The sequence below is a fragment of the Choloepus didactylus genome, chromosome Y (genome assembly GCF_015220235.1).
Source record: "Choloepus didactylus isolate mChoDid1 chromosome Y, mChoDid1.pri, whole genome shotgun sequence".
NCBI classification, from domain to species: Eukaryota; Metazoa; Chordata; class Mammalia; order Pilosa; family Megalonychidae; genus Choloepus; species Choloepus didactylus.
This window is the reverse complement of record NC_051335.1, coordinates 6,824,937-6,845,618: the sequence shown is the minus strand read 5'-3', so window position 1 is coordinate 6,845,618 and position 20,682 is coordinate 6,824,937. Positions and strand designations below refer to the sequence as shown.

Here is a 20,682-nt window from a genome sequence, read left to right as displayed (position 1 = left end):
TTTTTTCCAAGTCAAAACAGATGTCAAACTGTCTATAGAGACCCTTGCTTTACAATTATAGTTCTTAATTCAGGAATCACAATATAGTCTTCACCCAATTTTCTGAAAGGCATATAAAAGAAAACCTAAGATTTAAAACAAAACATGGTAGGAGAAATGGTGCTGACCTAAGTAACTTTAGAAATGATTGGAATTTTAAGACAAAAGACAAAAGGAATACACATGAGCCCTATATTCTTGTTGATAAAGTACATTCCCATGGGGTATAGGTTAACAATTCTGTTACTGCTATGCATGTATACTGGAATTGAAACAATTAAGTAAATGCTTGGTGGATGGTGAAAACCACGTTTCTCATTTTTGGAATGGGAATTTACATATCAACAAGGAGAGGAGGCTAGAATGATCCATGTGATAATGGATAAGTTGGAGACATTGGTATGAACTCATGTTTAGCTTAATATTAACACTGATGATTGCTATAGAAATATTTACACATGTGTATATATACACACACATGGATTAGTACATACACATATATTTCATTGCTGTCAGCTGAAAGGGCCTAGAAGCAATACCACCAGAGTAACGACAAACAAACCTAGCACTCTCCAACAAAAGGTGGCTTCTTGGAGAAATGGCTGATTCCAGGGCTAAGGCAGAGAATATGCAAGGTGAGCCTAAAGCATCTTGCAATACCAGAAAGCAAGTGCTCAAAAAAAAAAAATCCATGCTGGGAAGTGGGGGCCAGGGAAGGTAAAACTTTGTATTTTCTGCACGATTTTCTCTAAACCTATAACTTGTCTATTTATAAGACAATCCACAATGATGGGGGTATGTTAAAGGGACAAAGAAGCCAACTGAAAGAGCTACTGGTTTCCAAAATGGAACAATTTCAACAAAATAGTGTGGCGTTAGATTAAACCCAAAGTATAAAATAAATATCCATGAGTCCAGAGTGAGATAAATTAAATGAGTAAAACAGTAAATGGGGAAGAGACAATTCTCCTATGCAGTTCCAGATAACTGATGTAGATATTCTGCCCCCAAGAAGGGGAGACATAATTCTCCATTCCCAAGTTTGGGGTGCACATAGTGACTTCTTTCCAAAGAGTACTGTATGGAAAGGGGAAAAAAGGGTAACTTAATGTGAAGAAGCCTAACCTACACCACCTCTGCCAAGTGACTAAGATTACCATCAACACTGATAACGCATGTTAATAAATATGTCCCCTCGATATGATGTGATGAGAATGCACTTTACCTCTGTGGTCTTCCTCCCCTAAACACAGAAGCCCAGTGTAATCATAGGAAAAACAACAAACAAATTCCAATTGAGAGACATTCTACAAAATACACAACCAGTACTCCTCAAAACCATCAAGGCTGTCAAAAAAGGAAAAGTCTGAGAAACTGTCACAGAGAAGAGACACATGATGACTAAATGTAATATGGTATCTATCTTGGGCTCTTTGAACAGAAAAAGGAAATTAGGTAAAACCTAAGGAAATCTGAATAAAGTTAGGGACTTTTTGGTTAAAAATTTATCAATATTGGTTCATTAATTGTAACAAATGTACCACAGTAATATAAGATGCTAATAATCAAGGAAAATGGGTGTGGCGTACATGGGAATTCTCTGTATTATCTTTACAAGTTTTCTGCAAATTTAAAACTATCTTCAAATTAAAAGTTTATGTAAAAAATCATGATTCCCTGACAAAAAGAACAAAACATGTGGGCTAATGTGGCAGCGACTGACTACTAGTTATCCCTAATATCTATTCTTCCCTTCTTCTATAACAGCAGACATCCCCGACCCAAACCTGATTTTTATCTGGCTTCATGGTTACCCAGAAAAAGAATATAATTCCCAGCCTCCTTTGCAGGTAGTTGTAATCAATGGGATGTGCAGTGTAAGGACTATGTGTATCCTTCCAGATCATGCCCTTAAAGGGGGATTGGCAGACATGGGAGTGAACCACTGTGGTATATTGCATTGCATACCCCAGTTTGGACAAGTTCTTGGCCTTGGTCTACATTCTGATGGGTATCAACCCATGGCCAATAAAATATCTTCAAGATGTTACTTCAGTTAAGGTGTGGCCCAACTGAATCAGGCTGGGCTTTAATCCAGATTATAGAGTCCTTTACAGGCAGAGTAAAAGTCACACAGAGAGAAGCCACAAGGAGCGGCCAGAAACTGGAAGTCAGCAGAACTCGTAAGAGAAAGGAGAAGACACTGCCATATGCATTGCCTTCAGACAGGAAAGCAAAGGACCAAGAATCACTGGCAGCCAGTCCCAGAGGGCCACAGTCTTTTGGGAGAAAGCATTGCCTTGCCGACAACTCAATTTTAGACTTCTAGCCTCAAAACCATGAGTCAATAAATACCCGTTGTTTCAGTCTACCCATGTATGGTATTTGTTACAGGTGCTAGGAAAATAAAACAGTTACTTGGACCAAAAGAAGAATGGCAACTCTCTAAGAATGGTAACAACAGTAGAAGCTTGGGTCCCTGATGACTTTGTGGGACACAGCTGCCATACCAATTCACAGTTTCACATAAGAAAGAAAGAAATTTCTATCATGTTTAAATCTCAGCTCATCTGGGTCTTCATCACATCAAACTAAACCTAAATTCTAACTAACATAGCCAGAAAGAGAAATCTCTCCTATTAAGAGCCAATTTTCATGACAGGGTTTTTAACTGAGGAACTTCAATTCTTAATGGAAACATACAAAGAACATTTAGCTTTGTTTCCGAATTAAATAGAGTGATACTAGTTCATCAAGTCACTCGCAAAGACTAGCAGGATATGAAGCTACTGATTTCACGGTAATTTTCTAGCTAAGTTTCTTCTCTTATTAACAGGGCTTTATCTTTTTTGACTGAAACTCATTCATGGACTAAGACTGCATAATGGCACTTCAGGAATACCTCACTTTCTGACAGAGACCCTACTTAGAGTCTTCATTTTATTATTATTATTATTTTTTTGCTTATCTCTTTGGCAGAACCTTCATTCTGAGGTGGGTTTTTTTCAACATATTTCTTTTGAAAATCACTAATTCAAACATTTTTCTCTCTGACCACAATCTCTTTCCATGTTTCTTGTTCAACTATCCTTTCTGATCATTCTTCTATATCACAGGGACCTCCAGTCCAATGATCCCTGTACTTTTCCCTCAATCTGTCCTCTTTTTTCATTTCCCTTCTTATCCATCACTTTAATAATACTCTTCTCAGTAGCCTAAATTTGTTTGCCCTTCTCTGTGTTCCCATTGCACCTGCTTGAAAAAAACCTAACCTTGGATGGACCCAACTATCTCTTTTCTCCATGCTTACAGATAAGCACTCCTGGACAAAGTTACACAACAGGACAAACTGTTTCTACTGTTAATACCTATTCTGCAAACTCAAATGGGTCCCTAATACTGCTCAGCAATCCTATTGCACTTCTCTAGTCCACTCACTCTTCTACACTCTACCAAGACAATCTCACAAACTTTCTCCACCCTCCTCAAAACCTAGCACCTGTGGAAGGCAGCCCTCAGGATAGTCCCCAACGATCTTGGTATTCACACCCCTATGCAGTTCACTCTCATACTGTAGCAGCGTTGCTCTGTGGGATCAACAGAACATGGCAGAAGTGATGATGGTATGCCACTTCCAAAATTAGGTTATTATAAAAGACACCATGACTCCCATCTTGGTGTTCTCTCAGCTCACTCACTCTGGGGGAAGGGAGCCATGTAGTGAGCTGCCCTACAGAAAGAGCAATGAGGTGAAGAACTGAAGCCTACTGCCAGCAGCCAAATAAGTCAGCTTGGAGTGGCTCCTCAAGTCCCAGTGAAATCTTCACAAACTGCAGCCCCAGCCAACAGCTTCATGAGCAATCTTGGAGCCAGAAGCAACTTGCTGATCTGCTCCTGAACTCCTGACCCTCAGAAACTGTGTGAGATAATAAATGTCTGTTGTTTAAAGCTGCTGCATTTTAGGGTAATTTGTTACAGGCTAGATAACTGATATGCCACCTGTTCTCTATCTCTCTCAGCAGATCATCTCACCTCCTCCTTTACAGATAAAATTAGAATCCATCAGACAGGAACTCAGTCTCACAAACATACTTTCATCTCTATGTACCCCAACCTCCCCTGTGACAATGATGGAGCTGTCCCTCCTCCTGCTAAAGGCCAATCCCTCTCTCTATGCTTTGCATTCTATCTCCTCCTGTGTTCTTTGATTGATCTTTTTCATATACTCAGCTTCTCCATTTCAAATGATTTTTAAAGATTCAATTCACTCAGGAGAGGTGGTGGGGAGGAAGGAGAAGGACAAAAACAGTCTTGTTCAACCTCTCATTTTTTAACTGCTGCCCTGTGGCACAGACTGCTAACTGTTCCTCAGTATCCATTCTCTCCTTCCTCCCTTTAATAACAGAGGACAAACAGTTTTATCTTTTGGGGTTGGCAGGATGGTAGGAGCCTTTTTTCCTGCCATTTCAACACTATGTGTGCAATAAGCAAAAATGCCATCCTAGCATTTTGCAAAAAGAAAAAGCAGGCTGAAATCCTTGTTTGGTTTATCAGAGGAAATTTGTATATATTTAAATGTATTTTTATCAACCACACCACCCCTTAAGAACACATGAAAAGTTCAATTTTTAAAACTGTTTTCAAAATAGAACACATAATAAAGGATACAAATGCTCCTACTTCAATTGTTGGAGTAAAGACATGGTTCTGGAAGGTGAACAGTGTCAGCCCCATGTAGGAGAAGATGAAATTCTCTGCCAAGAAATTGAGAAGCTCAAACAACTGAAACAAAATTTTGCAATGTTAGTCCAGTTAAAAAAATAAGTTACATAATTTGAAAACATGAGTATTACTAAGATAATAAAACAGTCACTTTAAATAAATTTCACGTATATACTCTAAAATATGTGATTCAGAGGGGAGAGAATGTAGGGACGACATTTCTAGTCCCATGGAAAAAGCCAGAAATGTTACCACCTCACTTCCCCCAATCAGCTTCCCTCTCCAAATCCCCATTTTTGGTCACTCTTATCCTTCTTCCCCAAAGCCTGTCAGTTTTCCTTTGGGAATGTTTCTTGTGTCCTTTCCACTGCCCTAGTCTAGCTTTCATTGCTTCCTACCCATAATGCTGCAAAAGGATCCTAGCTGGTATCCCTGCCTCCAGCTTTTCCCCTATGCACCTCCCCTCTTCCACATCCCCACCAAAATGAATCTCTCCCCAAAACAGCAGTTTCAAAACACTTCCCTCTTAAGAATCCACTTCAAATTCTTTTATCCCGTCACAGAGGGCCTCATGACACCTCTTGTATCACTGCCTTTCTGTGTGATTTCACTTTTTATGTGGGCTTAACCCTCATTCAGGAAGTAAGCTTCCAAGGACAGGGCCTATGTATTTTAGTCCTGTGCTCTGCACCCTCCCCTGCTCTGTGCCCACCCCTCTCTCATATTACTGTCTAGTCAAGTGTTGCTAACAAAGCAGGCATACATGACTTACTGAATGAATGAATTTAAGGCCCTCCATAACCTGGCATCCCTCTATTTGACATAGTTATCGACCACTGCTTCTTAACATGAGCCCTCTGCCCCACAACAACAGGGTAGTGGTTAGAACCTAGACTCAGGGGTCAAAATGCCTCAACTGGAATCCTGTGTTCCCTACTTGCTGCTGTGTGGCTTTGGGTAAGTTATTTAACCTTTCTAAAATGTGGTTGCCTTATTAATGAAAGATGGGAATGAAAATGGAAGTAAGTATACCTAACGTACTTTAAATTATTTAATATACTTACCATTACTATTTATTTAGCTAATGATATTAGCTAAGCTTTACTAAGTTTTTACTATGTGCCCACTACTAGGCTAAGGGCTTTACATGCATTATCTCATTTTAATCTCACAACAGCTCCATAAGATAGGTACTATTATCATCTCCATTTTAATGAGGACAAAACTGAAGCACAGAGAAGTTATGTAAAGTGCCCCAGGTCACACAGCTAGCAAGGAGTAAAACGAGGATTTGAAACCACCCTCCAGAGTCCAAGCTTTAATCCACAACACCAAGGGTTGGCAAACTTTTTCTGTATAGGGTTGGATGATAAGTATTTTAGGCTTTGCAAGCCATAAAGGTCTCTGTTACAACTAGCCAATTCTGCTGTTGTAGCACAAAAGCAGCTGCAGACCATATGGAAACAAATGGGCATGACTGTGTCCCAAGAAGATTTTATTGACAGACACTGAAATTTGAATTTGATATAACTTTTATGTGTCATGAAACATAAAGCTTCTTTTGATTTTTTTGTTCAACCATTTAAATATGTAAAGAGCTTTTTTAGCTTCCAGACTTTACAAAAGAGGGTATGGGTTGGATTTAGCCTGAGAGCAGAAGCTTGTCACCCCTTGCACTAAATGAGACTGCCTTGCAATATAGCCTTGCACTAAACTAAACCATACTGACAAATGTTATCATTATTCCTGCCTTTACCAGCACAGTTTCCCTTAGGCCTTTCTGAAACCTTCCCATCCTTCTAGGCTCGTCATGTCCTCTATGATAGCTTGCCAGCTCCTCAAGCCTAAAATCATTTCCCCCTTTTCTGACCTCTTACATGACATATAATCTGAAGCACCCAATCTAGAATTTGTATTATTAGTCTGGTTTTTCTTTTTTTAAGTAAACAAGCTTCATATCAGCAACAAGTTAGGAAGCCCTTATCCTGTTTGTTTTTTAATTCTCTACCCCACTGCCTAGAAAAATGCTGAACCCCTCAAGAGTGTCTTCTCTATTCTTAATGTACTGAATTAATTTGTGTAAAAAAAAAAAAAGACCTGTAACCCCAATGTATTTGTTTTGGGGAAAAAACTCAAGTCTTTTCTGAAGGGTTGGGAAAAAGCACAGGTAATAAACTAAATCTGTGGCTCCAAAAAAGAAAAGAAAAAAAGTGCCTTTGCTCCTGCCTTGCCATTAGCCCTTTCCAAGGCAATCTCACTGTGTTCTAATAACTTGGCAAAACTCAAAGCTTCCACTTCTTAACAGAACCATAATCAAATAGGCATTTGTTTCTATTTCAGACATTCCACATTGTTCATGTATTCATCCTGTATCCCTCCTGAGACTGGAAAATTCTATGCCTATCTCCTTCCTAATTCCCTTCAGGTACCCTGGCACAATTGGTCACTCAGTCCCATATGAAGTCTGACCCACTGATGTAGTCCCGACATTCCTGGACACATAGCAGCTTCCTAGTGCCTGAAGGAACACTGAAGAAAGTTAATTTTATTGATATCACACAGCAGTAGCTCTGGTCAGATCATAATGAATTTCCAAAACATTCCACTTAAAAGCCATTAATTTAGAAAAAATACTAACAGACCCTGCTATTCTGCAGACCCATCTCTACCCTAAAAGCTGTTACCCTTCAACTTGCCAAACCTGTTTATTTCTCCAGTGAAAGGAAAAGGAGCTGAAATTATTAGCCATCATTTTAAACAGATCAAAGGTTAAGTAAAAATACTTCTGTTATGGCGAAAGGAAGAAAAGTTTATTCACAAACTAAAGTTTTTCTTACCTGTTTAGTTCTATGCTGAGACTTCGTGGACAAATTATTGTATGTATAATGTGCCTGTGTGATGCCACAAAACAATACTGCAACCACACCTATAAAAACAATGTATTCCAAGTTCACGTAAAAGGATGGTTCCTGGCTTTTACAGTGAAGACTCATTTTAGAGAGGTAGGTTTCACACAAATTTTCATTTGTGACTTACTTTGTTGAGAGGAACCACTTACATTGAAAATGTTTTAACACTCTAAAATCGAAAGGATAAAGTAACCTACCTGTGAAACCCCATGCCTCAGCCAAGAGGAAGGTACTCCAGGACATCAAGAAGAAAAAGCCAGTCTCCAATAACTGGAACTCCCATAATTTGGTGAATTTTGTTACGTAAGACTGTTAGGGTTGGTAACAGTCTAAACAAGGCAACTGCAAAAGCAAAAGAAGGGTTCTCTAGCATCTCTAACAAAACACACAGAATTAACAGGCACCAAAATGAAGAACTCTTAAAATGAGCGTCTTGTTGAGGAGTCAGCACTCTTCCCTTCAATAAGGAAGTCTTACAGCTTAGTCAATCCACTTGTTTTATGGGTAGCACATCCCTTACCAGAAACGATGCAGTAAAGGTCAGCTAGAAACTGGAGCAACAGATCAAATGCGCAACATTTGAACTCTGACGCTTGCTTTGTGACCCAAAGCAAGACAGCTTCCATAATTACAGAAACTGACATTTATAAAAACATGTCATTTCATATTTATTTTGTCCTCTAGCACCTCTGTGATGTAGGGCATTTGATGATGAAGAAACTGAGGCACTTTTTCTACTTACACAAGTCTAAAAATTGTCAGTTGATAGCAGTGGGACCCATGTCAAGTTGTGACCTATCTTAGGCTAGAATCTAGATTTCCTTCAGCAAATGTGTACTACTACGAAAAGGTTAGCAAGATATACTTCCTACTCTCAAGGAACTTGTAATGGGAAAGAGATATCCTTTCTGGTTCCTATCTCAGAACTCTTCTCACTTCCTCTTTATGCCTTAATTCACCTGCAAAAAGTCATAAAACAAGTCTTCTAACACAAAGCTGAAGTACAGTCAACTTAGGAGATCCTTAAAAAAATAATAAAGCACATATTCGTTTTACATAAAAATATCTCAGAAGTTTTCAAGCTGGAAACTCTTTCAAGATCTTCTAGTCTCACTCATCTCCCCCCCTCCCTTCCACTTTCCTACAATGAGATTCAAAGAGATGAAGTGTAAAAGCTTCCAATGTGTTTGTGTCTGTCATTACACTGTAAGCTCCATGAGGGCTGGAGCCATGTTTGTCTTGTTTATCTTTGATACCCAGAACCTAGCATAGCATCTATCTGGCATATAGCAGGTAATCAATAAATAAGTGCCTGAATGACTTGCTAAGTATAAAAATGACTTACTGAGTATTTCTGATAGCTAATCAGTGGCAGTGCCAGCACTACAACCCAGGAATGTAGAGCAGGGAAAATCAGTGAGAGCTGAGATGTGATCCCATATATCCTAACCCAGGAACCACATTTTGTTTGTTTGGCTTCAGGGTCTTACATTTCCCATTTGTCCTATTAAACAAAGAGCAAAAGACTACCAGGCCAACCAACAGCACAGAACACATGGAGGATCTATGAAATATATCTACCTTTGTATCAATTTAAATCTACAACCTTAAAACTTACCCCCAAAGGGCTATGGTACCTAATTAGACTTTAGTAGCTAAAGCTTTAGGGCACTGAGCCCTGTGTAATATAGTGAAATTCTTTTATTTATTTAGTGGTAAATATTGCCTAATATTATCAAACCAAGTATTTCGTTATAAGGTTAATAATTATAACCTAATTCCAATTAGGGAACTCGGAGATACCACTGAACACAGCATCTACCTACTTCATTTTAGGTTAACTTGAAAAAATAAACACAATAAAAGGATATTAAAGCTGTCACCACTCCAGTAGCAGCGCCCATTGCAAAAGATCCACTGAAGATCCCAAGGAAAATCCCAATAGACTTGAACATGGCTGTGACATCAAAAGTATGACTATTGTCCCCAGCTGTCTGGTAAGCCACTATTGAGCTGCAAAAGAGAGACTGTGCTTATTTCCAGAACAATTTTTAGTTTAAAAATATTATTTAGTATAGAGTTGAAAGATGAAATCAGACAGAAAAAAGCAGCTTTGGTTGGATTCAGATGCTCAAAATAAGGACAATATCCTGCCATGTACCCAGCTAGCAAGAAAACACAGCTTTTAATTAAATGATGATTTCAAGAAGCAGAATATTTTAAAGTCCTCTTTATGAATGTTGTACCGAGCCTTTTCCTCCATCCTCAAAATATTGTGCACTACTGTTCTCTTGTGACTCTGCTTAAGACTTATTAGTGCTGAATGCTTGAAAGCCCTAAAGTACTAATGTGAACATATGAATGAAAAATTCTGCATAGTTCCAGCAGAGACATAAGAATATAAAGACTATTGTTCAACATCCAATCCACTCACATTTTGTTTTTGCTATGGGAAAAAAGAAGACTGAAGTACCCTTTCAATCTTTACAATACCAGAATGGGCCAAATGCCTAATATCTATTCACTTGCTGAAATGGATTTGTATAGGAAAAAGGGCTTGAAAGGCCTTCCAAGGAATTATAATCCACTCAACAGTACTTTTAACATACCCAGCTGGATCCCCCATCCCAAACTTCCGAAAGAAAGTCACTTTGTAAGAGGCCAAGGCACGCAATTACAGGAGACACGCTCCATCTTCAACTCAGTCCAAACCTGGTCCGAAAAGGCTTCTTTTATATGATCACACCAGGAAACAGAAATGGCTGAGAAAATTGCTGGTGCCAGCAGTCTCTGGCAATAGTGCTTGCCATTACTAAATCAGTTCTCAACTCAGTAATTGAGGTACCAACATTATAAAAAGTTCAGACTCAAAGACATCATACAAGTCACGTCAAAGGAAAGAAAGAAAAACATGTTCCAAAAAATATAATGAATTCTCCCTGTGATTACTGCAATGTTTTTAAAAATTGTGCTTGCTATACCATATACATCAGGTTCTTTTCATACTTCTCAGCTTAAGTTTTATATATATATATATATATATATATAATCAAACTATTGAAGTATAGTACTGACATTAATTTCTGATCATGGCATCCAGAAATTTCTGCAACTCAATCAGAACTGAATTTTTTGAACATTTGGATTTAAATGTTGCAAGTAACCAGATAATTTGGGGACCAACAAATTTGATACTGTTTTAATAAATATGAAATGGCCTTTAATATTAAGCTACCTTACTTAAACATAAAGGGCCCCACCACCACAAATGAGGAGATTTGCCCACATTATAACATTAAAATATAGCAGCTGGCTGAAGAAAAGAAAAGAAAGGATATTATTATGACCACTTTCTTTCTCCCTTGAGATAGTTTTCCAAATGCTGGTTGGAACAAATAGATAATTTGTTCCACGCCACGACTCCCAAGATTGCTTTACCCAGATTAGTTCACATAAACTCGAGATTCACACTAATCATCATCATTTATTCTTTAACCATTAAAGAGTACAAAGAACACATGGGGAGCATGGCTGAGAACAGATGAAAGGGTTTTCCCTTTTTTTAGTCAAATGTTGGCCTGTGGATTGAAATCTTAACTCATCTTTTCCACACCAATCAACATTTTATCTCGAGGCAGCAACATTTTTATGAATACTATTTTTAAATCCTGAAAGGAATAAAACGTACAATTTAGGAGAAAAATCATCCCATCATTCCACTACCCTGACACATCTATCTTATTTTCCTTTTGTATTTCTTTCCCTACTTTTTTTAAACATGTGTGCTATTTCATGTTTTGTTGTAACCATAGTGAACAGTTTCGAATTCTGCTTCTTCAGCTGACAATGACTTAAAGAATCACTGCACTCTCTCTATAACCATGGTTTTTAAGATTTCAAGACAGTCCAAATGGATAGAGCATAATTTACTTAACCATTTTCTCATTAGATATTCAAAAGTTACTTCAAATTTTCTTTCCATTATAATTAATAAGTGAAAGGATACCTTTGTGCTTTTTACATATTTTGGACTATTTCCTTAGGCTATGGTCCTAGAAATAACATATTATTCTATCTATGGCTCTTTTTAAATGTTGCTCAATTACCTTCAAAAAAGGTCTCTATTACATTTTTGGAAGAAACATGGCAATATTTCTCAAAATTTTTTAATGATCATAACCTTTGACCCAGAAATTCTACTTCTCAAAGAATATCCCACATAAATATTCTCAAGGATTCCCAGAGATTTACACTTAAGTATATGTTCACTGCAGCACCGTTCATAATAATGAAACATTTGAAAAAGCCAAATATTAATCAACAAGGGATTGGAGAGGTAAATTTGTAGTGCATCCACACAATGGAATAGAAGTATTAATATAGCACAATGTCCTAATGCAAAAATCAAGCTACAGAAAAAGTGCCTGGTACAATGCCTTTTTTTGTTTTGAATTTATTAATATATTTATATGTCTGCTAATATCCTAATACCCTAAGTCTGGATGAAAACCATAACAGCAGCTCTCTTTGAGAGCTGAAGTTTCAGGAATTTTCTACTTTCTACTTTTATAAATGTATTGATTTTATTACCATAAATAATGATAAAAGATGGAATAAGAAGTCTATGTGATAACAATTTCAATGTTAACAATAATGTATGAGGGGTCAGATTTCTCAACCTTGGCATTACTGACTTTGGGGGCCAGACAGCTCTTTGTCATGGGGAGCTGTCCTGTGCATTGCAAGATATTTTGTGATTCCCCTGGCCTCTATCCACTGGATGCTTTCAACACATAAAAGACAAATGAGAAATGATGATAAACATATTGCTGAGCACTCCAGATAGTAACCCCTTATAGTCAGCAACACAACCAGCTTCCCTTCAGCTTCTGAGCAAGAACTCATGTGATCAACTCCATTAAGATACCTACACAGCTAACAAATTCCCTCATATGATATACTCTAGACACAGCCTTTCTCCATCTGAGTTCCACCAGAGTATGTAATTTTTCTCCTATCCCTCTAGAATAATACTAGCCATACACCATCCTTAGGAGAATTGAGAAAAGAATCACTCAAATCATTTTCTATAAGGCTTAACACTCTCACAGAACCTGCTTGAGATTGGCTGCAACAGAAGGATAAGCATGTCCCTTTGTGAGAAGTGTTATGGAAAGGGTATTCTCTCTTTAACACATTTATTCTTCACCAACACTGATATGTGTATCCCAAGCTCAAAACCTTTCAATGAGTTTTTTTGGTTTTGTTTTTGTGTTTTTTGTTTGTTTGTTTTACCTTTAACAACATTCAACTGTTTTTAAAGTTGCAGGAAGTAGGTTACTTCATTAATGGAAAAACTAAGGCACAGGCAACATCAGTTTAAGACAGGATCAGAACAGAGAGTTTCTGACTCTTAATCTATCAGGGCAATGAGGAAGGAACATTTATGACTAAGATGATTAAGTGTAGAATAGTTTTACAGGATAGGGAATTGATGCTAAAAGCAATTGCCTATACTTCATTCTCTTTACTCGGTAGCACTGTGATCTCCCAAGCACTGAAAGCTTCAACAGTCTTTGCAGCCTCATTGGTTTTATAACACACAAGTTACAACCATGGTATTCATTTCTTCCTCTCTTCCAATAATGCAAAACTTTTATTCTGCATCTATTGCCATTGAAGGTGCTTGCATTCTGAATCAATATTAGTCACAGCCTTTGGGGTTTATTTCTTATGTTAAATTTATATTAGTTTATAAAGCTACAAAAAAAATCCTGAAAATAATATGTGGGCTAAAATTTACACATGTTGCATTCACAAAAGTGGATTTGTTAAAAAAGAAGGGAGAGTTAAAAAGAAAAAAGACAAACAAGGAAAAAAAAAAAAAGATGTAGTGCCCCCTTGAGGAGCCTGTGGGGAATGCGGGGGTATTCGCCTACCCCACCTCCATGGTTGCTAACATGACCACAGACATGGGGGACTGGTGGTTTGATGGGTTGAGCCCTCTACCATAAGTTTTACCCTTGGGAAGACAGTTGCTGCAAAGGAGAGGCTAGGCCTCCCTGTATTTGTGCCTAAGAGTCTCCTCCTGAATGCCTTTGTTGCTCAGATGTGGCCCTCTCTCTCTGGCTAAGCCAACTTGAAAGGTGAAATCACTGCCCTCCCCCCTACGTGGGATCAGACACCCAGGGAAGTGAATCTCCCTGGCAACGTGGAATATGACTCCCGGGGAGGAATGTAGACCCGGCATCGTGGGATGGAGAACATCTTCTTGACCAAAAGGGGGATGTGAAAGGAAATGAAATAAGCTTCAGTGGCAGAGAGATTCCAAAACGAGCCGAGAGATCACTCTGGTGGGCACTCTTACGCACACTTTAGACAACCTTTTTTAGGTTCCAAAGAATTGGGGTAGCTGGTGGTGGATACCTGAAACTATCAAACTACAACCCAGAACCCATGAATCTCGAAGACAGTTGTATAAAAATGTAGCTTATGAGGGGTGACAATGGGATTGGGAAAGCCATAAGGACCAAACTCCACTTTGTCTAGTTTATGGATGGATGTGTAGAAAAGTAGGGGAAGGAAACAAACAGACAAAGGTACCCAGTGTTCTTTTTTACTTCAATTGCTCTTTTTCACTCTAATTAGTATTCTTGTTATTTTTGTGTGTGTGCTAATGAAGGTGTCAGGGATTGATTTAGGTGATGAATGTACAACTATGTAATGGTACTGTAAACAATCGAAAGTACAATTTGTTTTGTATGACTGCGTGGTATGTGAATATATCTCAATAAAATGATGATTAAAAAAAAGTGGATTTGGCCTTTTGAAATCTTCATACACAAAATTTAAGAGATCAGTGTTACAGAGTCAGCTCAGAAAGGACAATTTTCCACTTTTCAGTAAGGCAATGAGGACAATCAGGCTACACAAACCAGAGTTAGTGACCTATTATTACTTTGTTATAGTCAACAAAGTAGAAATTAAGGAGTGAAATAAAAATAAAGAGAAAATATGAAGGGTCTTTATTTCTCTCTCATAGAAAGTTCTGGTATGAAGTAAAGGAAGGCAACTGTCTGTAGGGTTAGATATTCGCTTAGTAGGACTGAATAGGCAGGACTGAGTTCCTCAGAGGTCCAGACCCATTTTCCACCTGCAAAAACCTTCTAATGACACGTATAGTAATTTCTATAATTGCAGCAAAAGTATTTCTCACTTCAATAACTGTCTTCAATAAAACTGTATTAACACTTCTAAAGATTAAAAATGTTTCTGAAATGATTATGTTAAATAAGAGAAATGTCAATTAAACTATGATGAACTATTTCATAATTAGCAAATTAGCAAAACTATAAAAGTTTGACAAGCGCTGTCTTGGTAAAGCTGTGAAGAAACAAGCACTCCCATACTTTACTGGTTAAAGTGCAGAATGGTACAACCATTATGACAGACAATTTAGCTAACAAAATTATAAAAAGTTACCAAAAAAATACAAAATAAATCCTGTAACCCAGCAATCTCATTTCTGGGAATTTATCCTACCAAGAAACCTATACATGTACAAAACTAGGAAAGTTCAAGGTTAATCACTGCAGCATTGTTTGGAATAGCAAAGGACTGAAAACACTCCAAGTGTCTAGCAATAGGGCCTGATTAAATATAGCACAGTTCACACCCAGAATACTACACGGCTATAAACAAAGAATGAGGAAACTATTTTGATATGAAAAGATGTCCAGAATCTATTGTTAAGTGAGAAAAAAGGTAGGTATATAAGAGATACAGCATAATACTTTTAAAATAAGAAATGGGAGACAAATAAGAATACTTATTCATATATGCTTGTATCTGAATAAAGAAATACCAGAAGGATACACATGAAATGAATAACAACGGTTACCTACAAGGGGGGTTGGGGCGACAGCGTAGACTAGGACAGGAGTAAGAATGTGACTTTCCAGTGTGTACCTTTTTATATAGATTCGATTTCTGACCATGTAAAAATATAAGCTATTCAAAAAAATTGAATTTAAAAAATAAAATGTTCAGGTTATAATGTTAAACCAGAATACAAAATTATATATATAGTACAACAACAATATAAAAATACCAAACATTAGGGGGGAGAAAAGGAGCAAAAGAAAATGTTCTAGAATGTTTATAGCAATTGTCTTTAGGTAGTGGTGTCGGAAATAAAGTGGTACCTGTAAGGGAATAAACGCTCTCTCGGTTCTGGAGGAGAAAAGAATTTATTTACGATCTTGCAAGATGGGGCGTCCAGCCAAACACGCGGAAGGCTGGCGCGCCAGAGGAAGAGAATGACGATGTTTAAATCTCCTACTCCTAATTCGCAAGTCCCTCCCCTGTTTCCTCATTGACTGGGTACTACAGAGGTTAACTATACCAGGAATGACACTTCCCTCCTGGACTGGAGGGAAAAGGGAGGACCACGTACTACAACTTTCACCAGGAGTAGCATTTTGAAAGAGGAGTGTTATACATTTAAACTCCCTTTCATGCTTTTTCATCCCCAAGGGGAAGGGCATAATCTGAACAGTGGGTTGTTTGGTTGTACAAGCATAACAGTCACTTCTGTTTAGACTCTGGATGGTATGTTTGCCCCATTCTACCCAGGCATTTGTATTTCCATAACCTGTCTCTATTTCTGTGGTTTGCTTTAAGTCTTTGGTCTTAAGTATTCTAATGACCTTGGGGTCAATTTGTACTGGAGAGTTAAATTCCAGCCAAGTTTTCCTTAATGGTTTTTCCTCCAACCTGGGTAAGACCCATCCCTCATACTGTGTGGTTCACCAAGCAGTGTTCCAAGAATAACAGGGGTTAGGTGTCTCATAAGTTATACTCTCAAATGTTCGCCCCCCAACAATCTTGCTTTCTATTTGAACAGTCTGCTTACATAAATGCTTATATTCCTCCCTCAGTTGTTGCTGATGTTTTAGATTTTTACAGCTCATTACTTGACAAACATCAAATTGTACAGTTTGAGACTTTAAGCCTTTGACTACACTTATAACCAGCTTAGCAGAACCTGTTACTCCTTGAATATAGAACATTATGATCAGCATAAGCAATTTCATCATTAAGCTATACACAGAGCACAATGCAAACATAGGGTTTAATCCAGCCCTTTCTCCCTTCTAATACGTTCCTTTAACTGTTGCCTATTTAAAGTGATCCTTAGGGGATCTGAGGTAGGAGTCACTTTCCAGGATTCAGGTTGAGTTGCTGGATACTTATCGTCTGGTTCAGGCACCAGTCCCTTCACTTGTGTGTAATGAGTCCAGCCTCTTTCTGCCATTCGGACTGCCATCTCAGTTGTCAGCAAGACTTGATAGGGTCCTTCCCAGATCGGTTGAAGTTTGGATTCTTTCCACGACTGGATCAGAACCCAGCTGCCAGGCTGATGTCGATGGGCAGCAAATTCAAGAGGCGGGGTCTGAGCCAGCAGTCCACGGTGCCTGAGAGATGATAAAGTAGAAGACAAGGCCAGTATATAATTCTTAAGAAAAAGATCCTTTGTGTCTAGGGAGGGGAGCTCTCCAGTCCTCCTGGGGAAAGGCAAACCAAAAACCAAAGGCCTACACCTTGTAATTGCCTAAGTACTAAATTACACATGGCTTGCACTCCTCTAATGATTCCCCTAGTGTAAAACTGCTAATACCTGCTTTAGGTACAGACACTCCTGAAGTCATGTGCATGAAGAGCAGCAAGAACTTACCAACATTTCAGGCTAGAACAATTAGACTAAAGAACAACAATAATTTACAATAACCTAAGATTAATGAACATAAAAAGGCTTACCACTCTTAAATGCTAACTTAAAATTCAGTTTTTAGTACACCTAGTTTAGTGATGCTTGAATATACGTGATTCACATATATGCATACCCTGAACATACACACAAGTTTTGCTGTTAGATGAGTAAAAACCCACTCTCCAGGGAGAGGAGAACAAGCCTTGGTGTGTAGTATTTGACAATATATGTGGTGTCTTTATTCCTATTAGACTTAATGTTAAGATAGCAACCTGGCATTACCAAATGGAGACCTGGGAAGAGATATGAACCATTCACTGTTTTAAGTTTGTTTAATTCAGCTTTAGTGAACCTTAAACCCTTTTATAGGAACATTTACTTGCACTTTGAGTATGGACCTTTTGCTTTTGCCCAAAATATATCAGAAAAATTATTCTGCTTTTTACAAGAATACACAGTCTCATATATCTGTAATACAGACACATATAACTTATATACACACTCATAACCATACGAAACAGACATACATTCCCATTTACAAGCATGTATAGCCAATACACTACTGTTACACATACATAGAAAACTTTTACACAGTTTTTCTCACTTTTTTTTTCATTTTTCACACTATTGTGAAACTGCACACAATTGCCCAGCTTTAGAGTACACACAAACTAGTATACGCTATAAAGACACAAAGAAATAGCTTCAGTTTACTATAGATGAGTACACAGGAAATTTTTGCCAAGTTTTAAATTACACACTGACAAACTTTCACAGTTTGAAAGACTTCTACGTAATTATATTACATGCTTTTATTACATACAAATACAACTATCCCACATTCCTGTGTAAACATACAACTTAAACTCCCATTAGATTCATGAAGTTTTAACTCTCAGAATGCATCCAAATACAGTCCTAAAAAATGTGCATATAACTTTCTATATACCCTGATACACACATTAAGGGACTTTAAATGTAGCTTCCACATGCTTTAGACTTAATTACACAGCACACTAAAATATGTAAATGTATTTATTAATACCTGTTTAGCCCCACATAAGTATATGAACAGAGAATCACACAAACCCCATGCTACAAATTTCCTTCCTCCTTTTTTTTTTTTTTTTTTTTTTAAACTGCTCCAATTACTTCTCTATCTCACTTTTGTCTGTTTCCTCCCTGGCTTGTTGACTCTCTGAATATTTCCTCTAATGGCTTATTCAGCCATTCATCGATTTTTGGATCTTCTCTGAATATTAGGCTAAAATTCCTTTATATAGCTGACCTTTTAAAGTCTGAGTTATTAACAGAATGACATTGTATTCTTGGGGCTTGAGGGAGTGGGAGTCCAACCCTTTTTAGAGGCTTTTGTGGCAGCCCTTTTCTTTTCAAAGTCTGGGGTGATGTTGGGGAGATTACCTTTTTGGCCCCACCCTTCTTAAACATCGGGGTGCCACCCAGACTCTGCCTCTTCGGGGTAAAGGCTCTACCTTCTCTGAACAGTGGGGTGGCAGCCAGGCTTTTCGCATTCCCCTGGGAATGTGCTCCACCCTCTGGGTCCTGAGGCGGCAAAACTTTTCTAGAGCATTGAGGCGGAAGGCCCACCCTCAACCCGCAGGGCAAACTCACCCTTTTCATGCATGTGGGCCACTCCAGTCTCCCAGCCTGAGACCACTTGACTTCAGACCTCAACTTTCATCGTTCTTTGGGGATATGGATACAGCCAATTTTATTTTAGGTGGATGCAGTCTCTCTCTTTCTCTCATAGCCGCCCTCTTTCCCATTTCCCCTTCTTCTCCGAAGAAAGGGATATTTACATAAACCAGATTTTAAGAATCAAGTTAATTGTTATTCAGCTAGCCTTGCTAGGCTTTTTATTAATGATTCTTACCTTCCTTTCTTTAAGAGCCTTTAGAAACAGAAACTTTTGGAAATCTCTCCATTTTTTTTTTTTTTTAACTTTTGGTGGGTTGTAATTACTGGAGCAGTCAGCATTAACTGGCTCTCCAATTGCCTGGGGGCATAGACTGCTTCCACCAAAACCTCAGGCTTTAATGGTTCCCACCCCAGTGGGGGAGGGGAAACCATAAGGTGGGGGAATGCATACCCCAGGTTTTAGTTTCTTTTTTCCCTGCAGCCACCACATGGCACAGTTCAATTCTGCCTTGGAAAAAGGTTTATTTTTATTAACATGACACATGAGGTCAGCACAAAGCCAACTCTTATCTGCCTTATATTTTGGCCAGAATATATTTGGCAGCAAAATGCCCCCCTTTTTTTTTTTTTTGTCTAAACATAACAATATTTGATCATTTTCTTTTACCCTTTCCCTTGGTCCAATTACTTTTAGCCCAATGTTTTAACATGTTTCCCAATGGATTATTTAGAGGAATGTTCCCTGGGGACCCTAAAGGTACCCCCTTCCCTTTATTCCCGGCCGGCTGACTGCCTCTATTCCCCATTCTGAGTCTTGCCCGAGCATCTTTCCCTTAGGATCAGCTCTAGGCTCATCAGAATGTCCCCATTCTGAGTCTTGTTTGGGCATCTTTCCCTCAGGATCAGCCCCAGACTTTCAGAATGCTTTAACCACCAAGGTAATATAATATTTCTTTCCTTACCTTGGTCCGTGCACGGAGTTGCCTGGTTAACCAGAGGCAGGCCTTTTCTTTTCCCCCTTTTCTCATCCACAACCGGCAGATCCAAGCATCTGGTCTCGGGCCCTTTAGCTGCCGGAGATGGGCCCCCAATGGCGGAGTCCGAGACCACTCAATCAGCGGGGCGCGCCTTCCCTTTGTCCACCTCGGGGGTCCCCCTCCGAAGCTTCGGATCCCGGACGAGCCCCCAAGTTGTCGGAAATAAAGTGGTACCTGTAAGGGAATAAACCCTCTCTCGGTTCTGGAGGAGAAAAAAATTTATTTACGATCTTGCAAGATAGGGCGTCCAGCCAAACACGCGGAAGGCTGGCGCACCAGAGGAAGAGAATGGCGATGTTTAAATCTCCTACTCCTAATTCGCAAGTCCCTCCCCTGTTTCCCCATTGACTGGGTACTACAGAGGTTACAGCCTATCCGAGAACACTAACTAATTCATCTTTTGAGATTTTAATTTGTACAGCCAATCCCAGAGAGCCAACTAGCTCATTATTGAGATTTTGAACTGATTAGCCAATGCCCCCCCCAAATTTTTATTTTTTTGCTGTGAGTTCCCGCCTCTGATACTACCTCATGTCTCTTTACA

At 38.6% G+C, this 20,682-nt stretch overlaps 1 protein-coding gene across 1 annotated transcript in view; it reads right to left on the bottom strand.

Annotated features, from left to right (window-relative positions):
• The window catches only part of SLC9A6 (solute carrier family 9 member A6), a 104,920-nt gene that overhangs the window by 49,254 nt on the left and 34,984 nt on the right, over positions 1 to 20,682 (bottom strand). The window contains exons 7-10 of the mRNA XM_037822783.1: positions 9,542 to 9,683; positions 7,868 to 7,973; positions 7,599 to 7,687; positions 4,708 to 4,821 (exon numbers count right to left, since the gene is read on the bottom strand). Coding sequence (XP_037678711.1) covers positions 4,708 to 4,821; positions 7,599 to 7,687; positions 7,868 to 7,973; positions 9,542 to 9,683 — 451 coding nt within the window. The remainder of the gene's footprint in view (positions 1 to 4,707; positions 4,822 to 7,598; positions 7,688 to 7,867; positions 7,974 to 9,541; positions 9,684 to 20,682) is intronic.